The sequence below is a fragment of the Mytilus galloprovincialis genome, chromosome 4 (genome assembly GCF_965363235.1).
Source record: "Mytilus galloprovincialis chromosome 4, xbMytGall1.hap1.1, whole genome shotgun sequence".
NCBI classification, from domain to species: domain Eukaryota; kingdom Metazoa; phylum Mollusca; class Bivalvia; order Mytilida; family Mytilidae; genus Mytilus; species Mytilus galloprovincialis.
In genome coordinates this window covers 101,959,355-101,973,616 of record NC_134841.1, presented here as the reverse complement: position 1 = coordinate 101,973,616, position 14,262 = coordinate 101,959,355, and the positions used below count along the sequence as shown (strand labels likewise).

At 31.6% G+C, this 14,262-nt stretch overlaps 1 protein-coding gene across 2 annotated transcripts; it reads left to right on the top strand.

Moving 5' to 3' along the window:
• The first annotated feature begins 155 nt into the window (after positions 1 to 155).
• LOC143073652 (LETM1 domain-containing protein 1-like) lies at positions 156 to 10,200 on the top strand. Of its 2 annotated transcripts, none has more exons than XM_076249343.1 (9): positions 156 to 270; positions 1,177 to 1,331; positions 2,202 to 2,317; positions 3,283 to 3,374; positions 3,924 to 4,110; positions 5,071 to 5,172; positions 6,086 to 6,220; positions 6,940 to 7,036; positions 8,285 to 10,198. In XM_076249343.1, the coding sequence occupies exons 1-9, from the start codon at positions 215 to 217 to the stop codon at positions 8,407 to 8,409; spliced, it is 1,065 nt and encodes a 354-aa protein (XP_076105458.1). In that variant the 5' UTR covers positions 156 to 214; the 3' UTR covers positions 8,410 to 10,198. The 2 variants fall into 2 exon arrangements, with proteins under 2 accessions (XP_076105458.1, XP_076105457.1); XM_076249342.1 differs by having other exon boundaries at positions 170 to 303; positions 8,285 to 10,200.
• The last annotated feature ends 4,062 nt before the right edge of the window (positions 10,201 to 14,262 follow it).

Here is a 14,262-nt window from a genome sequence, read left to right as displayed (position 1 = left end):
GGCCCCAAAATGAGTTCAGTCATTTTTGTTGAAAGCGGCAATTAAAAGCATGATATGAAAAAGATAAATATTGTAAAGAACGTGCAAAATTCCGTAACGGGACGTTGTATGCTCTGTTTTATCAAAGGTTTTTATGGTTTTAAATGATACCTAAAGAACACTCTCTTGTATAAAGGGAGAAAAGGTGTATTTAAAAGGGACAAAAAATAAAACCATGCAATCTTTTAAAGATTTGTCAAGAATAACTTACGGAAGAAAAATATTTCGCCGGTTTGAGTTAATTTATTTCAAGAATCCATTTATGTAAACATTTCTCTGATTTGAATTAGCTGTCATCGTAGTACATTCATAATCATATGAAATACAACCTGTGAATCAAGACAAATCGCCCTTTACCATTATCACCCCAATACCAAATCGCCCCACTTTTCCACGTAGTCGCCCCACTTATTTATATTTGATGAATGCGTTTGGATGAATTATTGTTTTATTCATGGGGCCATTTAGCAGACCTTTGTATTGGGAGATTTGAACCTTTTTCATAAGTGCATATGCCAGTCATTTTTTCCCAGTTGACAGGACTAAATAAACCAAGAGTTTAACCCTTTTCACAAGTGGGGCAGGTAAGCAGATGTAAATTTAAATTGATTTTACCCTTTTTCATAAGCGAAGCAAGTAAGTCGAAAAAGAGTGGGGCAAGTTGTCATCAATTCACCTTTTTGCTAATCACAGCAATCATTTTTGCATATTTCATCTGTAACAGAAGAGGATGATTCTATTGACGGGTATTGCAAGATTAGGGGAACAGTTTTCTTTGAGCATGTTAAGCATTTAAGTCATACTTACCTTTCAATTGATGTAAAATGCATGTTTGAATGATTGTTAACACAATGTAAAAAAGGGAGAAAACACAAAAGAGCTATTGTCAATGATCATGTAAAATCACAAGTTGAAGAAAGGCAACACCAAAGACTAACTTAAAAAACAGTTCACAAAACACTACTTTATAAAAAACCAAAGATTAAGCACTGTGAATCTCACAAAATCAATGGATGATCTCAGTTAAACAAAGTAATATCAATGAATAATCTGAGGAGTAAAGGTGCAATTCATATTGACAGGATTTTAGAAACATTTTCTATAATATTATAAGATACTTATTTGTGTTAATTTCAGGTATTACTGTTCTCATCCACAAGACACACTAGGACCTCCAGGTAGATTGAAGAGATATTTAGTTAACAAATTTGTAAAGACAATTGAAAAATGTGAAAATTTTGTTGAAACTAACAATCCTACAGCATTTAAATTTTACAAGACTTTCAAAGTTGGTAAGTTTATAATAATTTGAAGATTCACATAAGATGAATTAAAAACAAACATTTTCAGATGTACATTCTCAATATTAAATTCTGCTGTGTTTTCTGTTGCTTAGAGGATAAAGATGTAAAGATTGTTAGGTTTTCTGCACATTGACATCATAAATTATCAGCCACATGAGACAATGCAAACCTTCTTGTTCATTTGGTGTAGAAAATGACCTCACCTCAGATTCACATTATTTGAAGTAACCAATATTATATTTACAATGTACAATATTTATAAACAGATGGAAAATTTAATGCTTGATGAAAGTCAACTTGATAATTTCTCCTTACATACTGTGAGGTCACTGATAAGTTCTGCTCATGTCTTATAGCAGATTCTTACTTTAAAAGTTCAGGAGTTATCTTTCTTGTTTTTTTGCCTGCTACCACAAGAATTCAGTATTAGCTGTTGTCATCATGCATCACTTGCCATTTATGGTCTATTGTTTTGACAGAAATTCTAAAAAAAACCAACTAAAATCAACAAAAACAATAACAGGGCATTTAGGCCATGCATGATGAAGGGTTGCATAACCAATAAGCTTCAAGCAAATGCAATAAAAACAAATAGGTAAACCCTTGGACAAATTCCTACTAAACATTTGAGGAAATTATACATTTGTGTGTTGCTGTCAGATGTATATAATTAGCAATCATTCAATTCAGAATCAAAAAGATGATTTAAATTAATAAGACAGCAGCTCAAACATTATGCCTTACTAATCAAATGAACATACAAAGAAAAAAAGCTATCTGTCTTTTAGTTGATTTATTTTATATCTCTGAAAATGGCTATTGGATAATTGTTTTTAGAACTATATGTTTTTTTTCAAGGATTTAATGATTTATTGGAGGATACAAAGACATATTATCAAGTTAGTAAAGATATTTGGTATAACAGCAAGGAACTACATACATTTTCCCGTAAAGAACTTGTGATTTATCAACAGGTACAGGTCCTTATTTATATCTTTCTAATCAGCTTTTAAATTTTTCTTTTCTTTTTTTTTGAAGGTAAAAATGTACTTCACTCTGTGGAGTAGTCTAAAAAATCAATACCCTTAGGCCATTGAAAAATGAATGTTGGTTTCCCCTAACATGTGAAAATTACCAAGGCCTGACAGGCTGGTAAAACTTTTTTTTTTTTTTTTTTTTATGAAAAATGATTTTCATTTTACAGAGAATGTTGTTGTTAACCTGTAGCTTGTTTTTGTTTCACATTCTATATTTTGGTATAATCTATGGGAAACTGATAAAATGAGAATTGAGAAATATAATGTTGAAACACAGACGATAAACTCTTTATTTTTTTTTCATCTGCAAAAAAGAGAAAAAATAATAATGACACGGATGGTAAAAACAGCAGGGTTAGGGGAAACCAACAATCATTTTTGCATGGCCTTAAATATAAATAAGAAGATGTGGTATGAGTGCCAATGAAACAACTCTCCTTCCAAGTCAAACATGTATAAAAAATTAACAATTACAGGTCAAAGAACAGCCTTCAACACGGAGCCTAGGCTCATATTAAAAAAGAGCGGGCCACAAAATGACTAGTGTAAGACAATTCTGGAAAACAAATAGTCTGATCTATATAAAAAAAGAGAAAATGATAAACACTTATATATCTATGAACTACTTCAACAAACGACAACCACTGAACATCAGGATCCTGACTTTGGTCAGGTGCATTAATCGATATAGTTTCTCTTCAAAGGAACCTTAATGTTAATATATAATGATACACCTGACAGCTATAAAAGGCCCTAAAATGACAAATGTAAATCAGGTAAAAATAGAAAGCTAAAGGCCTTATTTATGTACCAATTAATGAACAGATTTTTTTATAACAGAATTATCATGAATAAAATAATAGCAGCAGATCTGCAAATATTTTTCTATCATTTTTTTGTAGATGCCAAGTCAGATGATAAAAGCAGCCCCCATGCTTGTAGTAGCTATGATGCCTGGTGCGTTTGTTATCTTTCCTACCATATTACCGGTAGCGTAAGTTATATTTACATAGACTGTTTTCATATTAGTGAATTTTGACTCTTTCAGTCTATTCTGTTTTCTGTTCATCCTATATTAATGTTGAAGTTTTCTTTTAAGTTTGTGAAGTTGTGGAAACATCAATTAATACAAATAATCATTACGATTTGAACTAAAAACAAATGTGTGCAAATTAAGTTTTTTTTTCACAGATGCCAAGAGTTTAGCACTGCTGAACATACCGGTAGTAAACTTAGCATGGTGTCCTATGAACACTTCTTTTTGTTGATTGTTTTATCCCTCTTATGACATGTATAAGTTGTAAAGGAATGAATGGATGAATTATCACTTATTTCTATGTCACTTATATTATACTCCTAGTATTCTATAATATATTGATAAGTCCAGAATTAATTATAACCCTTATTGATTTCTTGACATTAACTTTCCAGGTGTCCCTTCAGCAGAAAGTACTTGAAATGAAGAGCTTAATTCCAGTTGGTGGTCAAGGGAGACCAATACCCTTTTAAAACATTTCACTCAATTTAATGCTTTTTATTTTAGTTACCTTTATCCAAAATTATTATTGACAAGTCATTTCTGGACAGAAGAAATAAAGATAGAAGTATACAAACAAAGACATATAGACAGAATAAAACATTTGCCAATAATTCTAGATCACATGGAAATAGCATGTAGACATATACCTCATACAGAATATAAACTAAAAATGGAGCAAATATTTCAAAAAGTAAGTACATCTAATAGAATTGACGTAAAATCTGGATCAAATACATATTACAAAATTGATTTATCTCGAACATAACACAGAATTAACATCGACTGAATAGTTAAAAAACATACTTTTATTCATATGGTAAGGAATTTATATATTAAGAAGAAAAGACCTGCTTCAGAAATGCTAATAATTTTTGGAAAAAAGATGCTCATTAAAAAAACAAGTTCTAATGTCTGTACCTGAACAATATGGAGAAAAAGTTCAATGTTTTTAAAGGTACTTAGGAATGACAAGCAGATTAGAAACAATAGATTTTTTTTACATTTGACTCCTGTAAATAATTTAGGAGATAACTGTATTGTATTTTAACCCCCGACAGCATCAACTGTTGATTTCATTGTCACAAAATTAAGTTTACTGGCGACACGTAAGTGGAGACAGTAAACAGGTATTTCAACCATCAAATCACTAATGATGCCATCGGAGCTTAAAATACAATATTGTTATCTCCATTCTAACATGTCTAATGAAACTGACAGAAAACAATTGATGCCATGACAATTAGTAATGTTATCCAATCAAAATAAAAATAACAAACGTTGTTGCATTAGATTAAAAATTGTTTAGTCCAAAATAAAACATCAACACTTCAGTTGAGGGTTTTTTTACTGACCTTTTTATTTTAGACACAAAATGCCTCCTACACTTAGACTTTATTGGCAATTTTAGTACTGAAAATTTAAAATTTTCAGATATATATTAAAAAAAAATAAATGTAAAGATAAAGATATAAAAAAAGCATATTTACTACCAACCTAGTTTTTGTTTATAAAAAGGAAACCTTTAACACTGAGACATTTTTGTTTGACAATAGTATTACTGTTATTGTTTTATATATAGTTTCCAAATTTTTGTTTATATCCATGAAAGTTGAATACTTTTAAGAAGCTTGAATGCCTTTTATATTTTCAGCTAGAAAATTCTTTGCATCCAACAGTTGAAGAAATTTTAGAAGTAAAGCCAGTATTTGAGACGTATAACTTTAAGGCAGAGAAATTATCATTTGCTTATTCTGTAAGTTAATAAAACCGTGTGGATTCATTAAGCAAGAATGTTGGATATCTACAAAAGAGAATTTATTTATGATAGTCAAGATATAAGAGGATGTGGTATTATTGACAAAGAGACATCTCTCCATCCAAGTCACAATTTGTAAAATTAAACCATTATAGATGCAACCAAATGCAGTGGTTTTAAAGGTTTTAATAGGTACCAACCTTCACCCTTATCTGAAACAACAGTGTAACTTCACAACATAGAAAGACGCACTATACTATACAATATCAATTGAAAAGGCTTAACTCAATCAAAAGACATATTAAATAATAATGTCTATCATCTGGAACCAATATTGGGTCTTATTCTAATAAAAAAAAAAAACATCTTCTTTCTTCAAGAACTATATAAGTAATTTAAGTATATGTCTCTATAGCATTTCCATACCTGCAATGGCAGATGGAACATCATGTTTTATTCATTATGATTATTACACATTGAATGGTAATTAATAGTCAAATATGGGATGAATATTTTAACTAGGGTGTAAAAGTTTGTATAGGTTTTATGAACAAGAAAAAACCTGAATTCAGTACTTTTAACAAATCATTTGACGAGAAAGCATGTCAATGTAGAAATGAATGCATTCCTTATTATAAGTGTTGTTTCCTCACTATTTTTTTTTTCGATTAGGATTTTTTAAGAAGAAAAAATACAGTAACTGTTGAACTCTTTCACTTATTTTAAACAAAATTGCAATGCATTCAAAAAATTTATACTGATGTTGATACAAAAAAAAACCCAATCAGGGTGTCTTGACATGACCAAGTCTCTTCTGTAGTTTTTTTTTCACTCTTAGTAATTTACAATATCAACTTTCATGCTTTTATTTTGTTTTGACAAATTGATAAAAAAATACATACATTTTCAGAGACATCTCGCCAAAACATTTGGGTTTTCATTAAGAAGATCAAAGTTAGTTCAGGAAGGACTGTTGGTACTTCATACAGACCGAGCAATTGTTAGGGAAGGTTTTAACTCTATGACAGAGGAGGATATCAACATGGTAAGATAACATAGTGGATCAAGACTGTTTTTGTTGACATGGGGTTATGTGATTGTTGAAAATGTTTACCCCAAAAGTTATTTCAAACTGAAATTACTTTACACTATAAAGAATCATTGAACACAGATGTAAGAGAAATTGTAAATAGTTCCTAGCAAGACTTTGATTTTGGATTTCTGCCTTGCTAGAGTTCAAATTAATAATTTTATTTGATGAAGCACACAGAAAGATCATGGCAAAAGCTAGCTGCAAAATTGTAGCTCTGATGAGCCTTGTATATTTTTATGCCCCATCTACTATATATGTTCTTTTTTTTTTGTGTGTTTGAGGTTAAAGTTTTTGGTCGAGGTAGTTTTTGATGAAGTTGAAGTCCAATCAACTTGAAACTTAGTACAACATGTTTCCTATGATATAATCTTTCTACTTTTAATGCCAAATTAGATTTTTGACTCCAATTTTATGGTGTACTGAACATAGAAAATGATATTGCGAGTGGGGCATCCTTGTACTATGGACACATTCTTGTTTTTATGATGGTCCCAACACGTTAGCAACTTACATGTATGTCAAAATAATATCTATAAATGATTTTGTGATTGAAATTTTAAGTGAAGAACAGAATGAAGTTAGCAAAATTAGTCGAATATTAACATTATTTAAGTAATTAATGCCTCTGCATTCAGCTGTCAGTAATTCAAAAGTGTTTTTTTCTATTGCAGTCTTGTCTAAGTAGGGGATTAAATCCATATGGAATAAAGAGAGATGAAAAGGAAAACTATTTAGAATCTTGGACTCAGATAAGTAAAGAAGTAGATGGTAAGTTGTAAAAAAAAAAGCACATATTGTGGATGCATTATTATTCGTGGGATACCAAATTTTGTGGATTTCAATGTTAGGTGGTGCACCACGAAATTAAATGTTTAACATAAATCAGATATCCTCAAGTCCTGTAGTTAGACTTCGACAAAACTACAAAATTTAATATCCACAAAAATGCAAGTTTTCCTTAATCCACGAAAATTGGTACCTATGAAAATAATTGAATCAACAAGAATTGAAAACTATATTAGTGCAATTTAGGTTATATTACTTATAGAATGAACTAGTCAATGCTTTTAAACTATATGTTTTGGAAGGGGCTCCATTTGGGTACCCTGCTAAGTCACAAGTTATGTTTAAAGATTGCCAGAAGTCACCAAGTGCCTTAAAGCTAATTGACAGGTTTATGTTTACCAACGCATTAAAGGTCACAGTTCCTCTAAAATGAAACATCAGGCCACAAGGGTGCAGGTTTGACCCTGTTGGAACCTCATTTGTATTGATTGTAGTCTTTTTATCTTGTTTGGCATTAGAAAAGATTTCCTTTATAGTACATTTGAAATGCTTGAAGGTAAGAAGCAAAATGTAAAAATACATTATTAAGTCAGATACAGATGTATAATTGTTATACACTAGTAAACTTGATAAAAACACAGCTAAATTTTCTAATTTTTTTTTCATAGTATTTGAAATTCTGATTTAATGCACAGCTATACAACTATAGATAGAAATAACACATTGTATAAAAAGTAAACCATTAATGGCGGTTTCATGGCGTTGTCAGTTTGTTTTAGATTTATGAGTTTGGCTGTCCCTTTGGTATCTTTCGTCCCTCTTTTTCAACACATAGCCTTGGCTCACACTGAACAGCAAGCTTTAAAATGCCTCCCCAAAGTAACTAGTGTTCAACAATTCAAACATTAAATACAACGGTCTAATCTATATAAAAAAACTAGAAACGAGAAACACTTATGAACCACATCAATAAATGACAACTACTGAACAACAGGTTCCTGGACAACAGTACTTGTGAAAGGGAGTACCAAAAAGTACCAAAGTATCAAATAATCAGACAATAATATACCAAAATGTGCATTTAATACATGACATTTGTGAAATATTGAAAACAGGCAGCTATTGACAATGTATGAGCTTTGGATTTTGCCATTTGATAAGGACATCTGTTTTGAATTTTCCTAAGAATTTTGATATTTTTGTTATTTAACTTTTTATACATTTTTTCAGAACACAGTATGTCGTTGTTGTTACACGGACCAGTATTATTAGCTTTAAACCATCCGTCTAATAGACATTTACTTGGTGGTAAAAAATTCAGATGGAGGCGGAAAAAGAAAAAAGAAGTAGTTTGAATTTAACAACCGAAGTACAAGTATACTACTACATCATCATGTGACATAATAGGCCACCTGAAGAGATATGTGATGGAAGCTTTATATTTTGTTCTCTGTTTTAAAACATTTACACATTGAGACAATTAAGAACATTGCTTGTGATGACAAATACAAATTCAAGAGACAGTGGCTAGATTTTCAAAGATTACTGTTATTGTTGTGATAATTATTTTTTGTATTGACTTTGGTATGTTCAGTCAAGCAAACTAAATCAGCGTTTCTACACAATGTTAACAACATAAAAAGGCCTGCTGTGACTTTACAGATCTGTGATGGAAACTTTGTATTTTGTTTTTCCTCTGTCTTTAAAAATTAACATGCTAAGACGAATAAGGAGATTGTTTATTATAACAAATACAAACTCAAGATACATTATCAAATTTGGTAGAGTGTGTGACCCAAATTCACCGCATAATTCATTCAATTTTCCTTACATCCGACATACATTCAAATATTTTGAACTTTTTATTTAGGTTTCAGAAATTTTTATATATGAAAAAACTGTTTGATAAAGAAATTATCTTCAAAACATTGGTTAAATGTTCTAAAGATGAACACAAACTCAAGAGGAAATCAAGTTGTTCGTGTACCATGGGGGACACATTTTCGCCACAATGTATGATATGACCATCCACATTATCCTGGTATATCATAAAAACGAATGTTTGTAAATAAATGAATAAGCTTAAAAGATCATTTCTTTACCATTTTTCTCACAAATATTTACTTGAAGACTGCGCATGATTGTCATATAAATCTTGCATAATAGCCAAAAATTGTTTAAAAACACCTGCGTATTCCATTATAAGTGGGAAAAACCTTGGAAATGGGGTAAAGAGGAATATCCACCGTTCGAACATTACAAAAAGCCTATACTATCTATTTAGGAAAGTACTGGGTAAAGGCACACACATTTTACAGAAAGAATAGCAAAATGACGAATTTGTGTCCATCGCGAATATGCACCCACCACTCTATGTCCAGTCAACCAAACAAAAAACATTGTTTTTACACAATTTTATTTAAAATTCAGAAAAAGGCAATTATTATGTATTGGAAGAGGTACATGTATTATACAAGATTTAAATTATATTTGTGAAGCAATGATACCATTCATGGTTTAAAGGTATTGAAATTACCATTAGGTAACTTTTGGAATATTACAGGGACTAACAGACAGAACTGCTTTAAAAGTTGATGGACAAATTCAAAAATAATTAGCATGAATTCGTGAAGTGCTTATTTTACACTCAAAGTAACTTTCAATGTTGACTTTATTGTTAATTGCAGATGTCCTTATAAGATACAATCAAACTATTTTTATTAAATTATATTCTATATTCAATTTCTATAGCAGTGAGTAAAAATACATTCCCGTTCAGATAACCAGTTGATAAAGACTGAGCTCAAATTATTGCCATCAATATCTTCAGATGAATAGGTAGAGGTATTATAATATATTTGTTCTCTAAAGATATCTGAAAATGTTGTGGTTTTTACCAGGGTAAAAGATTAAGAATATAAAATATCTTTTTTCTGCTTTAATGAAATAATCTTTTATGGTTTTTGATTTTGAGACGAGTATAATTTATGTCTAAATAATGATCTTATATTTTATTGAGGTATACAAGGTTATTTTGTTTTCATTAATGCATTTAAGTATACTAATTTGTTAATTCTAATTTCATTAAGAATATTTTATTTCAGGTAAGAATGATTGTTGAGTGTTTAAACATATATATAAAATCAGACAGAATAATAAATATGTTACAATCATTGTTTCTTTGATATACATGTATGAACATTTTTATATACAAATAAGAAAATGTGGTATAAGGTGCCAATGAGACAACTTCCATCCAAGTCACAATGTTTAAATAGTTAATCATTATAGATCAAAGTACGGCCTTCAACACACAAGCTTTAAAGGACCCTAAAAATTACTAGTATAACATAATTCAAACAGGAAAACCAATCTACATAAAATATGAGAAAAGAGAAACACGTATGTACCTTTTGTAAAGCCATATATTGAAAATGCAAATTTTGTTATCTCATCATTGCTTTTAATCAAACAAGCTTTGCAGCAAAAAATTGAAAGCAACTTTACAAATCACCAGACTCGATTTGTCATTTCAGCATACTTGATTTGTCATTTGTATCTTGTATAGAAAGCTAGAAATTTTAAATAGCAAAATTTTTTAGCAAGAGACAAGACCTACTGCAGGTGTCACATCTGCTTACCCTTCTAGATCATCCAAGATCATCCTTTTTTTGTGTTGCTCAGTCTTAAATTGTCTATGTTGTTTTTCTTTTTTTGCCAAGGTGTTGTCAGTTTATTTTTAACTTATGAGTTTGAATCTGAGTTTTGCATCTTTCTCCTCTTTCTTGAATTGCAAAAATTTTCCACAGGACAAGATCTTCAAATAAGAATGCTGAAACTGTTGGTTGACTCTGTATTGTAGTTTTTGGGATACGATTGCTTTTAAGCAATCTGTAGACTTATACCATTGACTCAGGGCCATGCCCTCACGTCAATCGTTTTATTCTAAACATCAAGGAATATCTCAGATTCTCGAGATTATCTTGCTTTAAGGATGTACTTAGGTGAGGTTAGCTGGAAACTAATAAATCAAGAATTTAAAATTGATACTATAAGCTGGTAGAGCATTCTTTAAGGATAAAAATAAGCTAAAAATATTGATAGGTCATGGACCTCCATTTCGAGATATTTGAGATTTAAAATATGGCGGGAAAAGGCTGACTCGGACTTTTACCTAATGTTTGCATTGGTATTATTTGTGTCCCAAAACAAAAGAAAGAAAATTAAGAATCTTCTAAAATTTTGGTAAATGACCTTTCATGAGCTATATTATATGAAAAAATAAATGGGTGTTATGGGGCAAAATATTTTACCTTGTTTTATATGGAAAAACACCAATGAGTCCGAAAATTTGACAAGAATTCCAAAACCTCACCTAAGCACATCCTTGAATGGTATAAAAAAACAAAAGGATTGAATTAAAACAACTGTCCTATTATGTTCTTCTCATAATCTTTATGTTTCGATATTTCCCTTGACTTGTATGCGTGTTTTTAACAACACGAAAATCAGGCTAAGCAGTATATATATTTAGTGTTTATATAAATTTTAGAAACACGTCAGAGGGAATTCCCCAGTTTTGATAACATGCGAGAGTTCTCTGAATTCCTATCGATAAATCTATTTCTGTCATATAAGAACTGAAGTGGAGTTTTCTTATATGTCACCGTTATGAAACTAATATTTGATATTGTACTTCCATAAAGAAATGGAGGTCGTTTAATTAACATTTAATATACGTCCTTGCTACTTCTTCTTCTTCTTCTTCTTGTCTCCGTATAAGCATCCTTTATAAGGATCACCACCATGAGTTATGGCGTATAAAGGAAGCATTTGGAGCCTGTATCGGTACAGATTAATGTGAGCATTTGCCTACCCAATTCCCCAGCCAGGCCGTGACGGGTCTTATTACCAGAAAGTTAACCTTCCCTAAACATAATACAATATCACAAAATAAAAAGCCTCGGTCACACCTTACCGGATAGCACGAACGGACGCCTAACGGATGAAAATAAAAGTTGTCCGTTGACAAAATTGTTAGTCCGTTGGTGAATTTATTTTCCAGACTTCCAACGGATGTATAACGGACATGTAACGGATACAAAACGGAAACGGAACGGACGAGTACCGTACAAAACGGACGCCTAACGGACGTTCAACGGACATTTTATCCGTTGGACGTCCGTTCAAAGTTTTGAACATGCTCAAAATTTTCCACCGGACAGAACGGACGTCGACGGATAAAATGTACGCTTAACGGACATGCAACGGATATGGACGGACGTCTAACGAATAGGAACGGACGTCTAACGGACATGAACGGATTAAAAAAAGTTATCCGTTAGGCGTCCGTTCGAGCTATCCGGTAAGGTGTGACATACCAACTCACAGACTCACCTGATTCGCTCAGTCCTCAAAGTATAAAAAGTGTATTTTTCTATGTATCAAATATCCTTTTTTTAAATATCTGTGTGTTTTAAATGGGAAAGGGTCAACCCGGATGCCCCACATATGCCTTGGCAAAATACGTCTAAGGTAATAACGAGGAATCGGTTAGGACAAAATCTATCAAAACCGACACTACCAAATGCCCTGCTGTATCAAGGTAGATGAAAGCCGAAAATCCTACTGAAAAGGATCTCGGAAAGAAACTACCGATCCATTAGGAGAACAGCAAGAACTCTCAGACGTCAAATGATAGGTCTGATAGTTTCCAATGGCTACAAATCACAAGTCTAGGGTTTGTTTTAGGTAATTATGCGCATGCGTATACTTTTCTTGACTTGAAGGGGTATCAGATTGAAGGGTTGCTCTGGATTCCCCACATCATTGATTAATTTGAAACTCACGAGATCCTTTCTATGTCTGTCTGCTATTGAGGGTTATTGTTGTTGCATAATTTTGAATCATATGCATCATTTAAATTAAAATAAATGTAGTCCTCAACGTAAAGGTGTAACTAGAACACCCCTTCAGCCAAAATGGAGTCTTCCATGTTATCGCTTCGAGTTGTCTCCCTTCCGTAAGTAAGTTTCGTCAAATGACGATACGTTGAGACAAATTAACTCGTTCTGTCGATAGACGTCGTATTATATCAAAACCAATCGCAATTTAAACAGAGGAATTTGTACGCAAAGGAGTCATGCCCACTGACCCAAAGGAAATTAAATATTTAAAGAGTTAGGAATGGGGTTCCACCTAAAATTCACGTAGGAAAATAGATGGCAAGGTACGAAGTGAAATACCTTCTCTCACTCTCAGTGACTGCTGTGGAAAGTAAACTTGGAATTGATAGCACAAAAATAAAACACAATAAGTACATTGTTCATACACTTGTATTGAGGATTGGCTATTTTTAAAGTTGAATAACTATTCAGATTACGTAAATTACATTTTACGAGCATTTTACACGTGCAGTTGAATTATTTTTGAAAATAATACTAATACATGTATCAATGAAAACAATGGCAATCGTATCCCTCAGAGCAATCTGCTCTTTGATTGTTCATTAATGGTTATGTTTTACTTTTCTGTAAAGTATTTTGAAAACTAAATTAGTTTTCAAATTCAAGATCTACAAAGTCAATCTTGACCGAATTGTCAGTCAACTTGTCTTAAAACTACAAGCAATGGTTCAGCTGAATGTTCTACAAAGGAATTGACCATTATTTAGATTGACAAAACTGTTGTCCCCATGCAGTGAAAGAGGGTCTTCAGAAAGACTGAAACCGTTTACTGTCCTAAAATAGTTGTCAAAAAAAGAATAATCCACAATGCTTTTCAATAAAAAAAAAAAAGATGAGGCTGTACGCTATACATTTACTTCTTTGTCATACCATATGGCATATTTTGTTAAAAAGTAAAATCACAAAATTACTGAACTCCGAGGAAAACAATTCAAACAAATTGATAACAACTGTCTGAGCTTCTGATTTTGCCATTTGATTAGGGATTTTCCGTTTTCAATTTTCCTCGGAGTTCAGCATTTTGTGATTTTACTTTTTGCATCGATAGATTAACCCTTAACCTATATGCAGTGTAAGTATATGTAGAAATGGAATTCACGAAAGATACCAGACTTATAATTTGTCCATAAAAGAATCTGTTGGAAGGCCAAAATTTTTGAAGTAGAAAAGCAGTTTGAGCCACAATTCCAACAGAAATAAAGCCAAATACGACTGTCATGTAACGTTGTCATTTTAGTGTTA

Excerpts from the sequence above, each read along its gene's own strand:
- LOC143073652 (XM_076249342.1), top strand. The coding sequence starts at position 215 with ATGCAATCTTTTAAAGATTTGTCAAGAATAACTTACGGAAGAAAAATA. Across the intron at positions 6,221-6,939 it reads CAGAGGAGGATATCAACATG|TCTTGTCTAAGTAGGGGATT; the intron begins GTAAGATAACAT and ends TTTCTATTGCAG. Across the intron at positions 7,037-8,284 it reads GATAAGTAAAGAAGTAGATG|AACACAGTATGTCGTTGTTG; the intron begins GTAAGTTGTAAA and ends ACATTTTTTCAG.